The sequence below is a fragment of the Caloenas nicobarica genome, chromosome 13 (assembly GCF_036013445.1).
Source record: "Caloenas nicobarica isolate bCalNic1 chromosome 13, bCalNic1.hap1, whole genome shotgun sequence".
In the NCBI taxonomy this organism is placed as follows: Eukaryota; Metazoa; Chordata; class Aves; order Columbiformes; family Columbidae; genus Caloenas; species Caloenas nicobarica.
In genome coordinates, this window is record NC_088257.1 from 10,409,569 (window position 1) to 10,428,625 (window position 19,057).

The 19,057-nt window shown below is 50.5% G+C and overlaps 1 protein-coding gene across 4 annotated transcripts in view; it reads right to left on the reverse strand.

The window, feature by feature from the left end:
- Nucleotides 1–461: 461 nt before the first annotated feature.
- The window catches only part of JADE2 (jade family PHD finger 2), a 78,672-nt gene continuing 60,076 nt past the window's right edge, over nt 462–19,057 (reverse strand). For 3 of the 4 annotated variants that reach the window (XM_065643885.1, XM_065643884.1, XM_065643886.1), the window contains exons 9-12: nt 17,394–17,855; nt 11,621–11,738; nt 7,406–7,534; nt 462–4,976 (exon numbers count right to left, since the gene is read on the reverse strand). In XM_065643885.1, coding sequence (XP_065499957.1) covers nt 4,102–4,976; nt 7,406–7,534; nt 11,621–11,738; nt 17,394–17,855 — 1,584 coding nt within the window. In that variant the 3' untranslated portion in view covers nt 462–4,101. The remainder of the gene's footprint in view (nt 4,977–7,405; nt 7,535–11,620; nt 11,739–17,393; nt 17,856–19,057) is intronic. The other variant, XM_065643887.1, reaches the window with a different exon arrangement.

Genomic DNA, 19,057 nt, shown 5'->3' on the forward strand with positions numbered 1-19,057 from the left:
CGTTATTGTCTCTCCTGTGAAACGGGCTCTCTGGGAAAAGAGGAGACATACAGAGCAACTGTTAGCTGCCCAAATGTAAATGCAAACACAATGGAAATTTCAAAATTCACTGTTTGCGGGCAGACAGTGGCTGTACCAGGAGGGCCGGACCAGCTCTGCATCCCCCATGCACAGAGCTGCATCCCTGGGATTATAGAATCATTTTGGTTGGAAGAGACCCACAAGATCATCGAGTCCAACCATAACTTAACTCTGGTACAAAACCATGTCCCTAAGAACCTCATCTCTGCATCTGTTCAACCCCCCAGGGATGGTGACTCCACCACTGCCCTGGGCAGCCTGTTCCAGTGCCCGACAACCCTTTCTGGGAAGAAATTTGGTTCACATAATAACGGTTTACATGGTCCCCGGATAACTTTGCTCTGTGTGACCTTGCTCACCACACAGACACTGAGGTACACAGAAAACACTGCTTTATTGACTGCATTTGCCAATACACTGAGGAATGCAAAGGGTTTTCTTTTCATAAGCAATGGGTCATGGTCCCAATGTGTATTAAAGCATACACTGTACCTAAACAGGATGAAAATAATGGCAGACAGCTATTCCAAGGCAACACAAATAGCATGCATAATACAGTCTCACACAGAACGAGTTTGATAACATTATATTGCTTTAAGGATTAACTAACATGGAAAATGTACAAAAAGGAGAAATAGGTTTTTGCATTAATGAAAAATACATTTTTTCTCTACAAAGGAATTTCTAATACAAGAAAATAAATATTGCAACATAAGCCAAAAATAATTTAAAATTGCTCTTTTCAATATATTTTCAATATTTCTCTTTTATATTAACAAATGGCACATCACGTTCTTTGAAACAAAGAAAACAGAAGGGTTTCTCCTCCTGTGACATTCATATCATTTCCTGTAACTGATGTGAAGTGGGTCTGTTTTGTATGTGAAATGGCGCAAACCGTGGGGGATTTCCTTAAAGAACAACCAAACCTGCCCTACACCAGCATCTTCCCGCTCGGCGGCTGCTCCCGCATCCTGCTCGCACCTGCTGGCTCCATTCTGCATCCCGCCTTGGGGTGAGCTCTGTGGGACAGCAGGCACCCAGACCCCGTAAAATAGGTGCAAGCAAAAAAAAAAAAAAAAAAAAGAGGGTGGGGAGAAGGGGTGTGTGGAATCGGAGCTGTCCTCGGGGCTGGGGACGGTGTTGGGGCTGTGCTCCGTGCTCAGCGCATGATGCTATTCGCATCCTCATCTCAACCACAACAGCTGCTGCTTCTCCAAGGAAACGGCTGCTCTGACAGTGCAAATGGCGATTCCTGCAGTTTATACATCTTTAAAAGACAACATTTCTCTACTAAAATAAACGCTTGTATTTTTTTTTTTAAATTCCTTTCTATTCATTTCAAAATACATTTACAGTGACATCAAAAATATTGGCCTTGTGCATCTTCTCTCCTGACCGCCAGACTCCCCTGATCCAAGGCGAGGGGATGGCAAGGATGCGCCAGGCAGGGATTCCGCAGCCCCCAGAGAGCCCCTTCCCTCCACGGATGCCCCTTTTCTCTTACTTCACCCACCCCATTCTTCTCCCAGGGTCTGACAAACCCCACAACCCTCTTTAGTTTTCCCCACCTAAACACAGTCTCCCGATGGCAAAATATGACGTTTTGGGGAGCGTTTCAAACTGGTTCATTGCCTGGTGCTGGTGGTGCCGAGTTGGTTGCTCTTTAAGGTCTCCCTCTTTTTGCTTTCCTGTACTGAGAAGACAAGTAGTGCAGAAGCTGATGAATGGAGCTGTGTACAGTGAAATTTGTGGATTGCTTTTTTTTTTTTTAACCATAATTGAGTGAAGCACACGGAAGCAAGATTCATTAAAAGGCAGCATATTGATTATTGTTATGACTCTTATACTAGGATACTGTAGCTAAAGCTAGCAAGCCTGATAAGATAAACTAAGTCCTATTTACTGTATTTAACATTATCTGAACACACTGAGCCTTAATTAATGAGCAGATTTTCATTTCCAACCTCAATGGATTATGCTAATTTATAGCAAAGGTGGTTCCCATTTTGGTTTTTTTTTTTTTTTTTTCTTCCTGCTAATAACTTGTGTAACATTTTTCCCATCTGAGGCAGATTTCCCCCCAAGCATGGTCAGTGTGGGGCTTAGCCAGGGCTGGGTGCATCCGACCCGAAGCCCCCGCTGCTCGCCATGCCTGGGATGAGCTCGGCTGTCATTGCTTATCTTCGCTGCAATTTTATCAAGAATAAGGACTTTGGAAGGCTGATAAAGATGATCTACTCTAAAACATCAATTGAAGGAGTCTCAGAGTTTCAAAAGAAAGCTCACAGTGAAATGAGCACAAAGCATCGGAAATCAAAACGGCAGGATGCGGTCTGGGAGCGGCAGCATCCCTCGGAGCAAGCTTGGAACCTAACGCCACAGCAGTGTGTTATGAGTGTGTCTTTAGTCCTTTGTTGCTAAACAACTTCCAATTCTTTTTCGTAATGATAAGTTTCTGGTTTCTGGCTGTGCTGCTTGACTGTCAAAATATTCTTTGGCATCCACAAAATTATTTGACTGATTGGTTTGACAATTGCAAGGTTTTTTTGTTTAGTGATGGGTTTAACCGGTTGCAGAAGTGTCCCAGGTTTGGTTTATTTTTTTTTAAGTTTTTTTTTTTTTTAGACATTTTTTATTTTTAAAAAACAACAACAACAAAAGTTTCAGTGAATTCCTTTTTTTTTTTGTTCCCTGAGCTCACACTGGGGTCACTCCAATAAAACACGTAGCACGACTTAACTGTGACCTTTGAAGCCAAAACCGAAGTAATGGTGCAATTAAGTGCAAACATGGAAATTCGCCTGACTTGTAGGTAACATGGGCTTTTAAACAACATTTAAGGCTTATTTGGGACATTTTATGCATTAAATTATTGTAGTATTTATAATGTCAGCTTCTGTGAATCACCCTCCCACAACGAGTCAACAGCTTGTAACCAAGACTTAAGGAATAATAATTAAAAAAAAAAAAAAAAGATGGGGAGGAATAAATTCACCATTTCCATTGTAGCGTTTAGTGGGGAAAACAAAATGGTGAAGGCAAGCGTTTCCATTTCCCCTCGGTGACGGTACATTTAGCCTTGGGGCCAAGCTTTTCCTTGTGGAAAGGGGCTTTCAAATGCGCTGCCCCGGCACGGTGGGACCACAGCAGCTGCTGGAGAGAATCATGGGCAGAAAACTTTGCTCAGCCTCCCAGATTAAACCAACCCTGACTCCCCACGGTGTTTTTAAAGGATGCTTTTCTCCTCCATCCTGCCGCACTTTTCCATTTTTCCAGCTTGCTAAGAGCCGATCAATTCACCTGAGTAAATCACTTCGGTTTTTCTAACGACCTCAACAGGGTCGACCCACAGGGATGGGGAGAAGTTTTGCATCCTGGCCCCTGGATGGATCCTGACCAGATGGAAAAGTGAGGGGAAAAATAATGACCGAGGGTTGGTTTTTTTTCTGAAAATAGAAACATAACATTGCTCTCTTCCACCCCAAGCGCTACCCTCCAACAAGCTTTTTGTGCTTTAGTCTTTTTTTTTTTTTAATTTTAGTATCGCTTATTTTGCTTCCTCACATACGCGCAGGCAGGCAGGGATTTCCCCTCCCGCAGCTCTGCTACCGTACCCTCCGCTCGCTCCCTGCTTCGGGGGCAACCGTCCTGGGCAGAAATCTGCCCCTCGTTAAATAATGCCCATTAATTAAACTGTCATCCCTGCAGAAAGCACGGGTACCGGCACCCTCCGCCCTCTCGGCACCCTCGGCATCGGTCCCGCCGGGCGCCGGCTTAAGCTCCCGGGAAGTGGGGTCCAGCGGGGATCCGGGGAGGGACCACGACTGTTACGGTCATCGATGTCGGTGAAGCTGAAGCTGTATCACAGGCGTATAGAGAAGAAAAAAAGACAACAGTGCCGAATTTCCAACTATATACACATATTAAAAATCCCCCGTGCTATGATACCAGGCAGAAATTGGACATGGCAGTTGTAACTGGGTAGAGGACTCGTCGAGCTGGTGTGATGGGCAGGAATTAGGATGCCAGGATGCTCATCCTGACGATGTCCTCGCCGGCAGCATCCAGCTGTCCCCGCTGTGCCCTGCCGCTGCGGGACTCCCCGTCTGAGTCGCTCATCTCTGCGTCGGAGAAGTAGCCGTCCGTCTCGGCGTCGAAACGATGCAAGGGAGCTCCTCCGGCACCATCGGGCTTGGGGGGCTGCGACCTCCGAGTCCCTCGGCTCTCCTTTGGTAATTTGAACCGCACGACGGTTTTGGGGCTACCTACGGAGTCAGGCACTTTGGCCGCGGGGCTGGGCTCCGGTTGAGCACAGCTCGGCGTCTCCTCCTCCTCTTCTTCCTCCTCCTCCTCCTCCTTGCTGACGCACCCCCTCGCGCCGGTCGGGGGGTGAGGCTCACCAGCTTTCGGGAGAGAGCCCTTCTTGGTGGCCTTTTTCACCTCGCCCGTCCCTTTGCGGTCGGAGGGAAGCTTCACCGCCCCTTTCTCCGATTTGCTTGCTCTGGATTCGGGAGCGAAGGGCTTGGTGGCATCATCCGACAAGTCGCTGGCATTGTTAGTCCAGGGCTCCGAGCTCTCCGGGTGGCTCCCGCCCACGGCGGGGGGGCTGCTCCTGGGCAGCTTTTTCTTAGTGTTCGTTCTCGTTTTGCTTTTCACTTTCTTTGTGGCCTCGCTCTGCTTGAACGGGGACCTGAGGGAATGGTCCATCATGAAGCTCAGCAAGGTCTCCTCGTCCTGGAGGAGCTCCTCGGAGAGCCCGGGGGTGCTGTCCTCGTGGTGGGCGTTGTTGAGGGACCACTCGCTCATCGCCATGTTCTCGGCGGTGATCTGGACCGACTGAGCCAACCAGCTGTTGAAAAAGGTCCCGTCGATGGGGAAGGAGGTTGACAAGCCTGGAAAAAACAAAAAGGTAAGAGTGAGTCAGGAGCCAGAAATGGCCACACTGCCCTTTGACACCACCACCAACTTCATTGGAACTCCCCGGCACCGGAGAATCACTCAAAAAGTCACCCATAATGTACCAGGGCACAGAAGAGTTTACTCCAGAAGAGTTTACTCACAACGCAACAACCCGCACAGTCCCCCACACCCAACACTCCGTGAACCTCCCCATATCTAAACGGAGCATCTTTCCGCCCCAAACATGCCAGGCCCCAACCCACTCCAGCACAGGTGGAAAACACATTCCCATGCGAAAGCAGCAGACAAACAATCTGGGTGTAAGGCTAAAGATTTGGTGACTGCTACCAGAGTGGGACGTATGCCCAGGAAAGGGGTGCGGGGTTCCCCAGGGAGCAGCTGCTGCCGGGCCACCAACATGCTGTCAAAAGCCCAGGCAGCAGCAGAGCGATGGGACCAGTGCTAAATCTGTGTGCAAAGGCAGGGAGGGAGGGAGGCAGGTCTGAGAACATCTCCAAATACTCAAGAGGTGTGAAAACTGAAGAGGAGGAGCAGAGATGACAGGCTGCAACAGGAAAAGCTAAAAAACTTCCTAATAATTATCTCTGAGAGCAAGGGGAGCACTGTGGGGTAGGTCTAATTAGCAACTGGAAAGGCACACACCTGCACCAGCACACCCAGTTTTAATACCCATAACAGAAACCCCTGGGTTCCACACCACAGCTGGTTTTATGGAATAGATTTGATTTTTTTATTCCAGGTGAGAGCTTTCCTTTTAAAGCAGCCCATTTAGCAACAGGTGAGGGAAAGAGCAGCAGCACGGGCAGGGTGACTCGCGCCTGCAATGTTTGCCTGTCTTGATGGCAAACTTGCATCACCCTCCCCTGTGAGCAGCGACGACTCCAGGGACACACAAACCACCCTGCGCGATGCCAGGGCTGCTGCTCAAGGGCAGCACTGGGGTGGTGGGTCAGGTCAGAGCCCTCCTTGGAGATGACACTGTCCAGGTGTCTGTCCCACACCTCCTGGCAGGTCCCCACGGTCCTTTTGGAGAAGCGAGCCACCCACCCTGGCAGCCCAATCCGGGGAAGGGGGTGCAGGAGCGCGGATGAGCTCAGGCATCGCCTGATACCCAGGAATGGAACAGCCTGAGGTCTTGCTGGCAAGTGAACTGTCAAGGTCACCGTCCCCCAGCCCTGCCCTGATGACTGTGGCCTCAGGTGATGCCTCAAGCCCCTAAAATTTAAATCCAGGAGGTTACAAAGACCCCAGTGTAGGTTTGGGTCAGCTGCCTAGTTTCCCTGGCTTGCAAAGTGCAGCTTTTCTCAAAGATGTCCCAGCCCTCCGTCATTTGACAGAATTTGCCCCAGAAAATCAAAAGTTTCTTCAACTGAGAACAGTGCAGCGACAGGACAAGCACAAAAGTCCAGTTTCCAAAGGAGTTCCTGCCTAAAACCCAACAGCTTTAAGCTGAACAGAACGCAGCAGTCAGGGCGAGCAATGGGCAAAGCAGGGCAAGGCAGGGTGGTCCAGACCCCCAGACCTCCCTCAGAAACTCTCTGTACCCCCCCAGCAGGATTTATAGCACCCCTGGACTGTCCAAGTGCCCCATGGGACCAGTGCAAAGCAGCTGAGCTGATACTCATCACCTCCTGCCCCGTCTGCTGGAGGAGGTGACAGTGCTAGAGGAAGTTGAACAAAAACCCAATTCAGTCTGAAAACCATATGCAGTTGTCAAGGATCTTGACAAAAATGACCTTTCTGTTCTGTTCTTTTAGTTCCCCCCAAGACCCATCGGCTGCCAAGCAGTGGTAGGTTGTAGCTGATGGGGAAGAGTCAGAGGTGGGAGAAGCATCAGCAGAGCCAGCCTGCATCTCCTTGCCCCCCGAGCAAATTCAGGAGACCAGCCATGCTCTGTGCCTGCCTCCTGGATGCTCCCGGACCGCCGGCACGACCAGCACGACCACACAGTCCTGGACAGTATATGCCATGAAGAAGCACAGCCCACGTGCTGTACCCACCATCGGTGCACAGCACAGCGGACACAGGGGATCAGCCCTACTGTGGGGTGGGTAAGTCTGATTTTATCACCAGAAAGCGAAATCATGCTTCAGCAGCACATGACAGGGTTTGTAACACATTCTCCCAGACTGGGTACAAGCCCTGAGGCTGCGGCGTGTGGGGGGATTTTACACCCCCTGCCCCACAGCGGCTGACGATGTCTCTCCCACAGAACCACCGTAATGGATCGTTCAGGCTGATGCCTGCAAGGGAGACATGGAAGAGGCTCCACGGCCTCAGGTGTATCTCCACCACGGACGTGCAGGAGGGATCAGGGGCTCTGGGACTCCTAACCCTGCTCCCCAAAACAGGGAGCCGCCAGCGGCACAGGTCAACTCTGCACCCATAAAATCAGACTTACCCAGTTGTCCCAATACAGTTTCGTTGACTGATTTCCTTTTCTCTTTCTTCTCAGGACTACTTTTTCTACCATCTCTTCCTTTCCTTCTTGGGTCACTTTTCTTACCCTTTGTCTTCTTCCCAGTTTGTTCTGGCATTTTTCAGAAAAAAAGGAAAACTCCGTGTGAGACGAGGCATCAGGGATGCTGCGGTGAGCAAGTTCCCCGGGGGCACAACCCTGTGGTGGAGACCTGGACCAGACCTGAAAACAACTCCAAGCTGAAGGGAGAACAGCGGCCGCTTTTTGGCTAACGGTAGGCTAAAGTCTCTATAGGTTAAGAAAATCTGTACCTTGTAGGTTATATAAAAAGAAATTTGGGCCTTGAACCCCTAACCCTGCTCAGACACCTTCCAGGAGCCATGGGGACCTCGAGCGTGCCACCCGTCACCGACTACAGCATGTCCTGGAAGGATTCACCTGCAAGTTTGACAGCAACGGTACCAGGAGCATTTTAAAGCAGACTTTTGATTTGATTTGACCTTTTGGTGATACTAACTGCTTGCACTCACACTGTGAGGGAGTGAAAAACCCCAAAGATATAAAACCTAAGCAGCATGTTGAACATATGTAAATGGAATAGGAAAGACTACCAGCATTGCCTGCAGAAAGCCAGAGATACAACTCTTAGCTATGCAGACATTCAGCTAAAAATCAATGTTTCCTAAATGGCTTTGAACTTCTACTGCATTTATTCCTCTTGGGTAAACAGGACAAACACCCTATAAAAGAACGACTTGTATTGCCAAGCGAAATACTCCAACAGTCTTTACCTACACTGTTAGGTCATTCTCCCGAAGAAGTCCATGCTAGAACTGCTATTAATTTTCAGAGGTGGGAAGGATATTGCCCTTAAACCACAATGTGAGTGGCTCATGGAAGAGGAGGTGGGACATGCAGGTTTTTCAGAGTCTGGCCCATAGGTTGAACCCAAAGAAGTTGTGCAGCTATTGAAGCAACAATTTTAAAAGCTGGTTGGGTCAGAGGGAATAACCTCTGTTATTGTGCTGCACTGGAAATGTACTGGGCGAGCAGAGGAGAGAATTTGCATTGCACCTGCCTGAGTCTGGGTTAACAGAGGATGTACAGTCCCGGGGTTGCCAAGCCAGGAACCCCTCCTGCCCAAAGGACTCACTGAAAGAAAGAAAAGTAGAAGCAAAACCAGTATTTGCTACGTTCCTGCCAAATAACTGGAGAAACGCAGACACATTTTTCACTTCGCTTACAAAATAAAATTCTAACTTTGTTTAGACAGCACAATAGGGCTAAAGAGAAACCCGAGCAGTGCTTTTTGAAGAGGAATCTGTCAAAATAGTAGCCGTATTTCAAAGTCAGACAGTGTTTACTTTCCACTCCATGAAAAATATAGGGGAGAGAGGTGGGTTCATTTTACACGGGCAGTTCTCACTAATTTTATTAAAAATCTCCTGCTTAAATGACCATTTGTCAGCATGAAAAATAAAACCCCTCCAGTTTTGAGTTTTATGTGGGAGCCACTCCAAAAAAAACCTTTGCGCCAAACCCATCTTTGGAATAACCCAAACAGATTTTGGTCAATGACTACTGTAACAGCAATTAAAAACTGGCCTCATCCAGGCAAAATAATGCAGACTTTTTCTTTTCTCCAAGAAACCCCAGGTACGCAGAGCTGCCCAGTCAGGAGCTGTGTGGAAGGGATGCTACAGGATGCATCCTCCCCACTTTCAAACCAGTTACCACTTCGTAACGATGCGAAACGCAGCAGTGAGTTATCCAGAGCTTTGGTCCCACTGGGAGATGAATATCTTTAGCTCTAAGTATCGTCAACTGGCATCGAGGATACTGTCCCTCCGTGCCGTGCCGCCGACGGCCCCGGAGGAGCTGGGGGTCACCATGAGGGTTGTGTGCTGCACCGTGGAGGAGGTACGGACCGATGCTGTGCTCCTACCTGCGCTGTGACTGTCACAGCTAACCCGGCCATCCTCTCTTCCCACATTTGGGATCGCAGCTTACGGCCTGATGCTGCCTCTCGGTAAGGAATTCCTCCCAAGCTCAGGAGAACATACACGCCAATGTGAAAAGGCACTCAGATCCCTAACATCCCCCTGACATGGGAAGGACTCAGGTGCACAAAACCACCTGGAAATCCCAGGACCAAATTCCAGCAGCCGAGCCCTTTCCCCAGCACCGGACTCACGGCAGCCGGCTCCTGGAGGCAGCAGCCCCTGCTCACGCTCAACCAAAAAGCCCATCCTGGGAGAGATGAGCAGCTTGTCTCAGGTGGTTCAGATCACAAACCAAATTGTGAAACACCAACCATTTGGGGTAGGAGAGAAGAACGTTTGCATCACAACATACGAAGCAATCCCCTAACCTGCACATCGATCACCACCCAAGCCACCTGCACACTGTGGGTTTGTCTCCGATCGCTCACCTTTAAGCAGAACAAACACCAAGTGCTGCAGACAGCCCCGAAACGCAGCCGGCAGAGTCCTGACACAGCTCCTGCTCGCTGTCTGGCATCCCCACCCCATGGGGGAAGGTTCCAGCTCACCCCAAAGCCCTCCCTGGAGGAGCTGCCGACTGCCCCCGCATCACTGTGCTGGAGAGGGTCGGGCACGCCCTGGAGGCTGGACTCTCCAAGGCATTTTGGGGAATGTATGTCCCCAGGGGGAATCTCCAGCCATCTAACACCCCACCCCATTTGCAAGGGAGGTGAGCTCAAAAAGCCTTCCTGGCAACCTATCCAGCACCTGTCTCCTCCCAAGAGCTGCAAATGCTAAACTAAGTTCAACCAGCTGAACTGAAGAGCATCACAGGGTCCTTTGCAATTCCCTCAAAACCCCCAGAGTCTGGCAGCGACAGCACACGGCATCTCCCTTCAGGATCTGAGGTTGTTGGTCTTGTCTTTAATCTACCTGTTACTGACGAGCTGAACCTTCCGCCTCGCCACCCCGGCCAACAGCATCCCTGCTGGAAGCAGCACCCAGCACACACTTCGTGGGTGCAGGGAACGGCTCTGGAGATGTGCAGCACAGGGTCTCCCCTTGGTGAGACCACCACAAACACCATTTTGTGTGTGTCCAAGCTGGTGACCCATATCGCTGGTTCAGTGAGGACGTATGGAGCAACACAGAGTGTCCTGGGGACCGAGATTTACAGGACCCACATCTCTTTGGGCGCCAGTTACCCCTGCCCTGCGCAGCTGCCTGCCTCTGGCCATCGAGAGGAATTCACACAGACTCAGAGTCACAAACATCTCAACGTACACACTTCTCAGCCTCCAAAAGTTCAGTCAAAGGAAACTTTTGTCAAGGAAAGCTCAGCCCAGATGGTTCCTGAAGAAACCCCAGCCATGTGATGGCTTCAAATGCAACTCCAAAGCCACAAACACAACCACCGTCGGCACAGTCTGCCAAAGCACCAGATGCTGCTGCTGGAAAAACTGTTCTGCAGCCACGGGCTTTGGTCTGCACTGCCACCGAAGGGAAAGGAGGGGGGAGCAGGAGCTGTGGGCTCTGGCACTGCTTGTGCAAAAGGAAAAAAAAATAGGACAGAAGGAAATCAACTTTATTTCAGTTCCTTAATAAAAGGTGCCAGAGGTTTTGCATGCAGTAGTGCAACGTTCTCCACTAGTAAGTACATGGAGCAGAGAACTGCAGCGGACCAGAGCTAAAGGAGCTGGTCTCTAGGAGCAACAGACATCCCACCAGCAGCTTAACCTTCGGTTCTCAATAGAGCCAAAGGCATCTCCAAAGAGTCCAAAGCGAGGGCTGCTGACCTGTGCCAAGGAGCCAGCTGCCGTGGATCAGCCCCAATGTCAGCAGCCCGGTGCCCAGGATTTGTCATCTGCTCCCAAACAGCTCCATCTCCACAAAAGTCACCCAAAACGCTGCCTTAGCATCAACATCTAACCAAACAGTCTTTCTGACTGATTCCTGTGGTGAGGAGGTTCAAGAGGGATCTGTAAAAAGCAAGGAGCTCCAACACTCCTGGTCACCCAGGTTATGGTTTTATTGCGTGTTTCTGAACAAAACTGGAGATGTGCAAAGAGTCAAAATACAAACTGTGCTTAAAAAAACACCACAGGGGAGGGGGCAGCTCTGGTTTCCTTGGGGTGGGGACTGAGGCTCAGGCACGAGTCTTTAGCTGCAGAAGACGGCAGGGACATGTGCAAGAACCAGCTCTGGTGGTACTGACCTGGGTAAAGATCTTTCTCAATAAGCTTCATCTGGAGATGGAAGATCTGCTCCTGAAGTTTACAAATGGTGTGTTTCATTTTCTCCCGTCTCGTCACCATGTAACAGAGATTTCTAACCTACAGAAACACAAGAAACAGCGTCAGGCAGGGCTCGAAGAGAGTCCTCTCAAGCTGTGTCGCTGCTGGAAATCCCTGTGCCCTGGGATTCCGTCCTCTTCATCTCGCCATCATCTGCGCTGCACCGAAACTTCTACCAGGGCTCTTTGGATATGCCAGGACTAGAGATGAGGAGTCTTGATCCAAACTGTGCAATACATGTGGGAAAGATCATGCAGTGAATGATTCAAAACCTAAACATGCTAGACATGGGGAAGAAATTGTTTGCACTGAGGGTGGTGAGAGCCTGGCCCAGGTTGCCCAGAGAGGTGGTGGATGCCCCATCCCTGGAGACATCCCAGGCCAGGCTGGACGGGGCTCTGAGCAACCTGAGCTGGTGCAGATGTCCCTGCTCGTGGCAGGGGGGGCACTGGGTGAGCTTGGAAGGTCCCTTCAACCCAAACTGTTCTATGATTCTGTGATTCTTAAACATGCCTGTTCTGGCTCCAATAGCCATGACCCCATGAGGGGGACAAGGAGGGCTGGTCGGCTTCTCCAGCACATGCACTGTGCACATGAAAGCCATAAGGACACATGATATCTCCAGAGATGCAGCTTTGCTTACCCCAACAGCGAGTCTCTCCTGTAGCAGCAAGTCTCCCTGCAAAGCCCTGCAGATACCAGCCAACCTGCCTGGGGCACCCACCCCAAACCAGAGCGGCCACCTTGGGAACCCCAAACACGGCTCCCCCAGCCTCTCTCACGGCACGAGGGACATCGGCCACCACCGCTGACAGTGCCTGGGGCGGCAGCAGGCTGGGACCGTCCTGCCCAAGGGGCAGCCCCAGTCCGAAGCCCTCCCCATGCAGGGGAGTCTCTCTCTTTCCTGTCTTCTTCTGAGCATAAACAATAAGCAAGTTAATGTTTAACTTCTCCCATCAAAGGCCTGAATGCACGGGCAGGGTTTGCCCTTCAGCATCGGTTCTTTCGAGGGCACAAATTCAGCCCGAATAACACAGCATGCAGGGAGTCAAACGGGGCCAAGCACGCTGCTAATCTGCTCTGATTAGTCAGGATTAACTTTCAGTACTTGTTGCAGCACATACCTTAACTCTGTTGTTGCTACACATCAGTGTACAAAGTGACCAAGACCCACGAAATGGGAAAAGAGCTAGGAGAAACGGGTAAATTATTTTGTGATCTTACCCAGGTATGGCAACGGTGGGGACACACAGGCTGGTTTAATCTCCTGCTAATTTTCACAGACCTGTATGAAGAAGTTAATGTCTCTAAAGGATTTGGAAAGTCTCGGAAGGGAAGATGCTGTAGAAGGAGCATTATAATATAGTTATGCAAAGGCCCAGCAGAAGTACAGAGCCCCGAGCATCGCGCTGAGCCCTCAGCCCTGCAGCTGCATCACCCACGTGCCCTGTTCACACCCAACACAGAAACCTGCACAAAGAAATGCCAAATGCTCAGAGGTACTTCAGTGCCCTGGGTCAATACGGCAGTTCTCATCTACAAATGGCTCCTTTTGCAGGGAGGGAGAGACTCTCTTCCCGCAGCCAGCATGGGGAAGGGGCACAGCTGGGACAGAGCTGCAGGTATGAGGATACCGATCTGCACATCTGCCTTACCGAACTGCCTGTTGCCCTAAAGCAAATGCCAGGACAGAGCATAGAAAATACAGCAAAATATCCAGGTGACGCTGGCCCAGGTCAGCAGCGGGTGCAGCTCTCCTACCCCAAATCTGGCCCCTCGATATGGTTACTCACACTCACTCCACATCTACCTGCAAACCCCAGTACAAGAAACTGTTACCCAAGCGGGAAGCCATAAATGCAAACAATAAAGCAGGAGACACAAATGCTCGTGTGAGCTCTGTTAAACCCTGCTCGTCACACGGGGTTGCTGATAAACAGCCCAGCAGCCCCCGATGACAGGGCTATGCTGTGACACCCGCTGGCATCTGCCTTGGGACAAGTTTCAGTGCCATGCTTTTTGCCAGCCCTGCATAAGGGTGGCTGGAGAGCCAGGCTCTGTCACCATGGTTGCGGCGGGCTTCACGGCTTTTGGAGGAAACGGATGGTTTTGGTGCAAAACAGAAAGTGCTGATGGCAGCTAACAGGGTTTGAGAGCATTTACTCAGCTTCCTGATATTGTGAAAGAACAAAACTGCCTGTAATAAGGTGAGGAAGAGGTGGCCTGAATCAACAGGCGCTAATGTGCGTGCGTACGTCCACATTCGCATGTGACTCTGATGTTTCTGATTCCTCCTCGTCCTCAGACCCCTCTCTGCAGAGGAAAGCTGGGCTATTTCCAGGCTCGGGGGACAGTCCCAATGGGGTCAGGAGCCTTTGTGCCTCTCCTGGTGACAGGGCAAGCCAGGACCTCGTCCCACGCTTACCTGATCTCTGCCACCAAAGGCTGTGAAAGCAGCAGAATGCCCGTGGCCATCCCCTAATAGCATCGTTCTTACCTAAGGACAATTTGGAAACACCGAGGAATAGAGGAGAAAGAGCTGCTCTTTCTTCATTGTTGTCGAATTCCCTAGTTATAAACATAAATCAGTGAGCTACATGCCATATATTTTACCACATTCTCTTTTTTTGTTCGGGATTGGAGAAAACATCAAACTAAAATTTCTTTATGAGGAAAACAACTGCCTCTGGCAACCTGCATCTCAAAGTGTTTGGCGGTATCTCTCCTCTATGATTTGGTATTCCTGGGAGAAAACATGACTTGTGCTCTGCTTAGAGACTGCTGGTATTTACACACACTTGCACAGCTTAACCCCATCCAGCGCTGCTTCCCCAAGCCACGCTTAGATGCTGGTACAAAAGCCTGGAAACTATGTTGTTTTTTACAGCTGTAATTTAAACAACCAGTCCCTGGAAAAAGCTTAAAAAAAAAAAAAAAGGCAAAGAGGGTTAAAAAAGCCCAAAAAGAAAATGGAGGAACGGTATTAGGATTCCCCGGCAATAGCTTTAATTTGCTGACACTGAAGTGCAGAAATGACAGTGGTCAAGGGATGGCAGAGGGAAACACCACCACTCTGGCTGCCCCTGCATCACCTGCCCCACTGCTTCTGCCTCCCCAACTCCTGGATCCAGATACCATCATCAGCCCCCAAATCACAACCATTTCTGCCAGATTAATTGCTGAAAACACTAAAATTGAATGTGATACCCCAAGGACACCTCTGAAAGTCACCCCTCCAGGCTGCTCTTCTCTGACCCCTATTTGATATCAAATATCAAAGCGACAGGATGAGAGGAAATGGCCTCAAGTTGCACCGGAGAGGTTTAGATTGGATACTGGGAACAATTTCTTCATGGAAAGGGCTGTCAGGCATTGGAACAGGCTGCCCCCAGAAGTGGTGGAGTCACCATCCCCGGAGGAATTTAAAAGACACGTAGACAAGGTTCTTAGGGACATGGTCTTGTGCCAGTGTTGGGTTAACAGCTGGACTTGATGATCTTGAGGTTGTCTTCCAACCAAAATTATTCTATGACTCTATTCTATGACGTGATGCCTCCTTATTGCAAGTGAAACAGGGCAGCTGGCAGGATCAGAGACCTGGGGTGTGCTGGCAGTGATGGGATTTAAAGCCCTATCACCCATTTCAGCACCGAACTTTGATCTGGCCAATATTTATTGTTCCCCCCTCTTGCAAGAAGAGCAAACAAATAGCTCTTCCAGGGCCAGGCAGAGAAACGCGTCCGGGAGTTGCTAAGCAAAGGCTGAACACCAATGGGGAATGAACCCACAAAGCCTGAAGGCAACTCTAGAAAATGAGAAATCTGGTAAAACCTGTAGTTTTGACACAAAGAAATCAAAGAGAAGCTGCCATGCCACGTCTTTGAATTAGGCAGCTCCTGGAGCAAAGTTCTGTACCCAGAGATGCACAGTGGTTCCACGCAGCTGGGCAAGTCAGGCTGGGAGCAAGTGGAAGCAGAGGGAGGTGGAGCAGCCTGGTTTAGATTTATAACATAAGCAGATGAGGGGAATAACGTGAGTTAAACTCGTCACCCTTGGATCTGGCAGCTGCAGCCTGTTGCCTACGGCTCGGTGCTGGAGACTCATTAATGGTGTCACCAGCCCAGCCCAACACAGAGGTGGAAACACAATGCAGTAAAAGCAGGAGCAAAGGAGGGACAGGCTGGCAGAGCGATGGCAACAACGTACGCAGGGATGAAGGCTAATAGGGCCACAGAAAAGGGATCAATAGTTTGAAATCCAATTGCTTTTACACAGGAGAAGGGTCTGAGGCTCTGAGACCCACCTGAGGAGGTGGGTGCAGCAAGGGACCAGGGCAGGCTGGTCCAGAGCCAAAACTCCACCTGGACACGAACACAGTCCTCAGCCGCGCCACCTTTCTCCAGTGGGTTAAATTATACCACAGACCCACAGCAGCTTGGAGAGAGAGTTCAGGGACAGGCAGGGGCAGCATCACTGTCATCTTCACCTCCCAGGGAGCAGCATGTCCCCTGCAGCGCTCTCTGCACTCCCTGCTTAGGGTTTCCACGGCGCCACCTCCACCGAGTCAAAGCGATGCTGTTTTCCTGCCTTCCTCCTTCCTTGCTGCTCACAGAGACCCCCTGAGCCCTTCCATGGTTTTGCACCCCTGGAGGGTGGTCAGGCAGGGGCCATGGGTTCACTCCTCTGGCAGGAGCAGGAGAGGGGGACCAGGCAGGGCTCAGGTTTTAATCAGAGCAGGAGAGGGAGCTTAGTCCCTGCATGCCAGGCTCAGCAGCCCTGCCCTGCCTGTCCCTGTCCCACTGCCGTGCCCGTGTCCCCCCCCAGCAGTGGTGCTACCGCACGCATCCCCTCCCTGGCCGCTCTCTGCTGTCTCACTCCAGGTGCTGTGTTTCTTCGGTTCTTCTTCCCCTGGCTGCTTCTTGCCTTCGCCACCCCTCCTCCTCTCCAGCCTGCCTCTGCCCACCCCGCTCCTTCCCTGCGAGCAGCCATGACAGCCAAACCCTCAGGCTGGCAGCGCGGTGCGGCACCGAGCGCAGCCCTGGGGGGGCTCCGGCACCGCTCTGGCACTGCTGCTCCACCAACGTTTGTTCTCCCCCAAAAAGCTGCTGTGGAGGGTGGCTGCTCCCGCCCCTGTGCAAGGATGCTCTGTGCCACAGGGATGCCTGCATCCTCCGGCTGCATCCTCCGGCTTGGCTCTGCCTCTGCCGGCAGCTCCCCGAGGAGCCGACCCACTTTGGGCTGCGGCAGGGAATGCCCAGTCCCGCTGGCCCTGCAGCTCACTCCTGCCATTCACCCGTCTTTGATGTTTAATGTGAGGAAATGATGAAGTGTTGCCATGCCTTGCTGCTGGAAAGCATCTGAGGGGCAGCACAGGATAATTTTGTGGTTTGCGACTATTCAGATATAGTGGATATAAGCTGCAGCATCACCTGCCTCGCTGAAGCACCCCTCCCCACAGAGATTTTGAACCCCCAGCTGAGACCACCACTGACTTACTTCATCAGTGTCAGTGTTTTGGCAGCGATGACACACAGGCTGAGCAACATTATTCATCTGAATATGCACTAGATGAAGGGACACAACTGTGAGGGGTCAAGAGGGAACAGGGCTCGTTCTGTCTATAGGTGCCAGCACATATTAAAGCGGCTCTGATGGAGCACACGGGTACAGCACTGAAGGAAAAGCTGTACTCACCCTCTCCAGGTCTTGCCTGAGGTGCATGAAGAGCTTTAAGCGTCGGTAGAGAACATCCTGTTCTTGCTGGGCCAAGTTGTCCACCTCATCCGTTTTTGGGGTCAGCAGCGGTTTGTTGGAATTTGCTTTCCTCTTCAGCTTCCAGTACTGGTAGACAAAATCCACCAGCGATTCACTTAAGTCAAGGTTCTCAGCCACCTCTGAAGGCTTCACGAGTTCATAGAAGTCCTCCTCCAGCTGCTGGAGCTTCTGCTTCCGCAGCGTGACCTTCTCCAAGTCCAGCTGGGCTTGGTCGGGCTCTGTCCGTGCCTCCTCGGGCAACTTGGTGGCACCGGTGCTGTGCTCAAGGCAGAAGGACTTGAACTTCACTTCATCATTGTCTGCTAGAATAGTCCGCATGTCCAGGTTGTGATCGAAGGCGCAGGTGACGTGGAACGCGGTGACGCAGGCGGGCATGGAGCACTGCAGGGAGAAGGACAGGGCTTACAGCCAGGGCAAAGCATCATTGGTGGGGGGGATGCTTACCAACACAACAGGACCACAAGTGCTTACTACAAAACCCAGTGACACCCATGCGAGTGACAACACCTACCACAAAGCGATGGATGCTCGACCACAGGTTCTCCTTACGGAGGAACACCTGTATTGCCCAAGTCTTGCACACCTATGAGTTGGACACCATAAACCCAAGCAGAAGAAACACAGGTACAGCAGATATCAGCAGGCATCTTCCCACTTCACCTGCTTCAATCCTCCCCTGTGACTGGCCCTGCTCATCTGTCACCTTCCATCAACAGGAGCTTCTGATGGTTCTTCCAACAAGACACATCAACAGCCAGCGACAATAGCACGGGCCAATGGGATACTCAAAGACTGTCAATGGATTTCTCCTGATGGAGAAATTTTCATCTCTATTTCACCCTTAAACTACCCCACTCTGCTACCACATCTAAAGCAAATATGTTATTTTTACTGAAAGAATACAGAACATGTCAAGGATTATGAGTGAACGTGGTATCTCAGAAGCAGCCAACACTCACAGAGCACGATGTCTTTCTCCTCTGTAAATTACATTGCCTCCAATTAGCTCCATTAAAAAAGAAAAAAAAAAGGCAACTCAGCACCTATAGAGTAAAACATCATGAAATTAACTTTTCAGAACTACAGTAGTGGCTGGAGTGTTGTCAAACTTCTATCAGATTAATTTTTGAACAATTTTCCTAACTTACCTCATGCTTAAAGCACCTTGGACCCCACAGGCAGCAAACTCCAGCCTGGTTTCCTACAGAGGGACCTCTCCAGCCAGCACTGTGCCCGTGTCCATGCCAGCACCTTCTCCCCCTCTACTCATTAACTTGTTTTTAATGGCCGAGAGTGTCAGGTAATTAATTCAGCCATAACCCATAAGAAATCAGTCTATTCCAGCTGCTAATGACCAGTTAAACTGCCATAATGAGACATTTTAAGTGGGCTATTACTGTAGGCACCATATATCAGCATTTATAGAAGAATTATTCTTGTAGGGGATGAAGATGCAGTTGTGGCCTGAGGGACCAGGCAGAGGGACATGAAATTTCCTGGACATTGACGACAAACCATTCGGGATGCTGTAGAGTTTTACTTGAGCTTTACCGCACTTCAATTCTCAAAAAGAAGAACAAAAT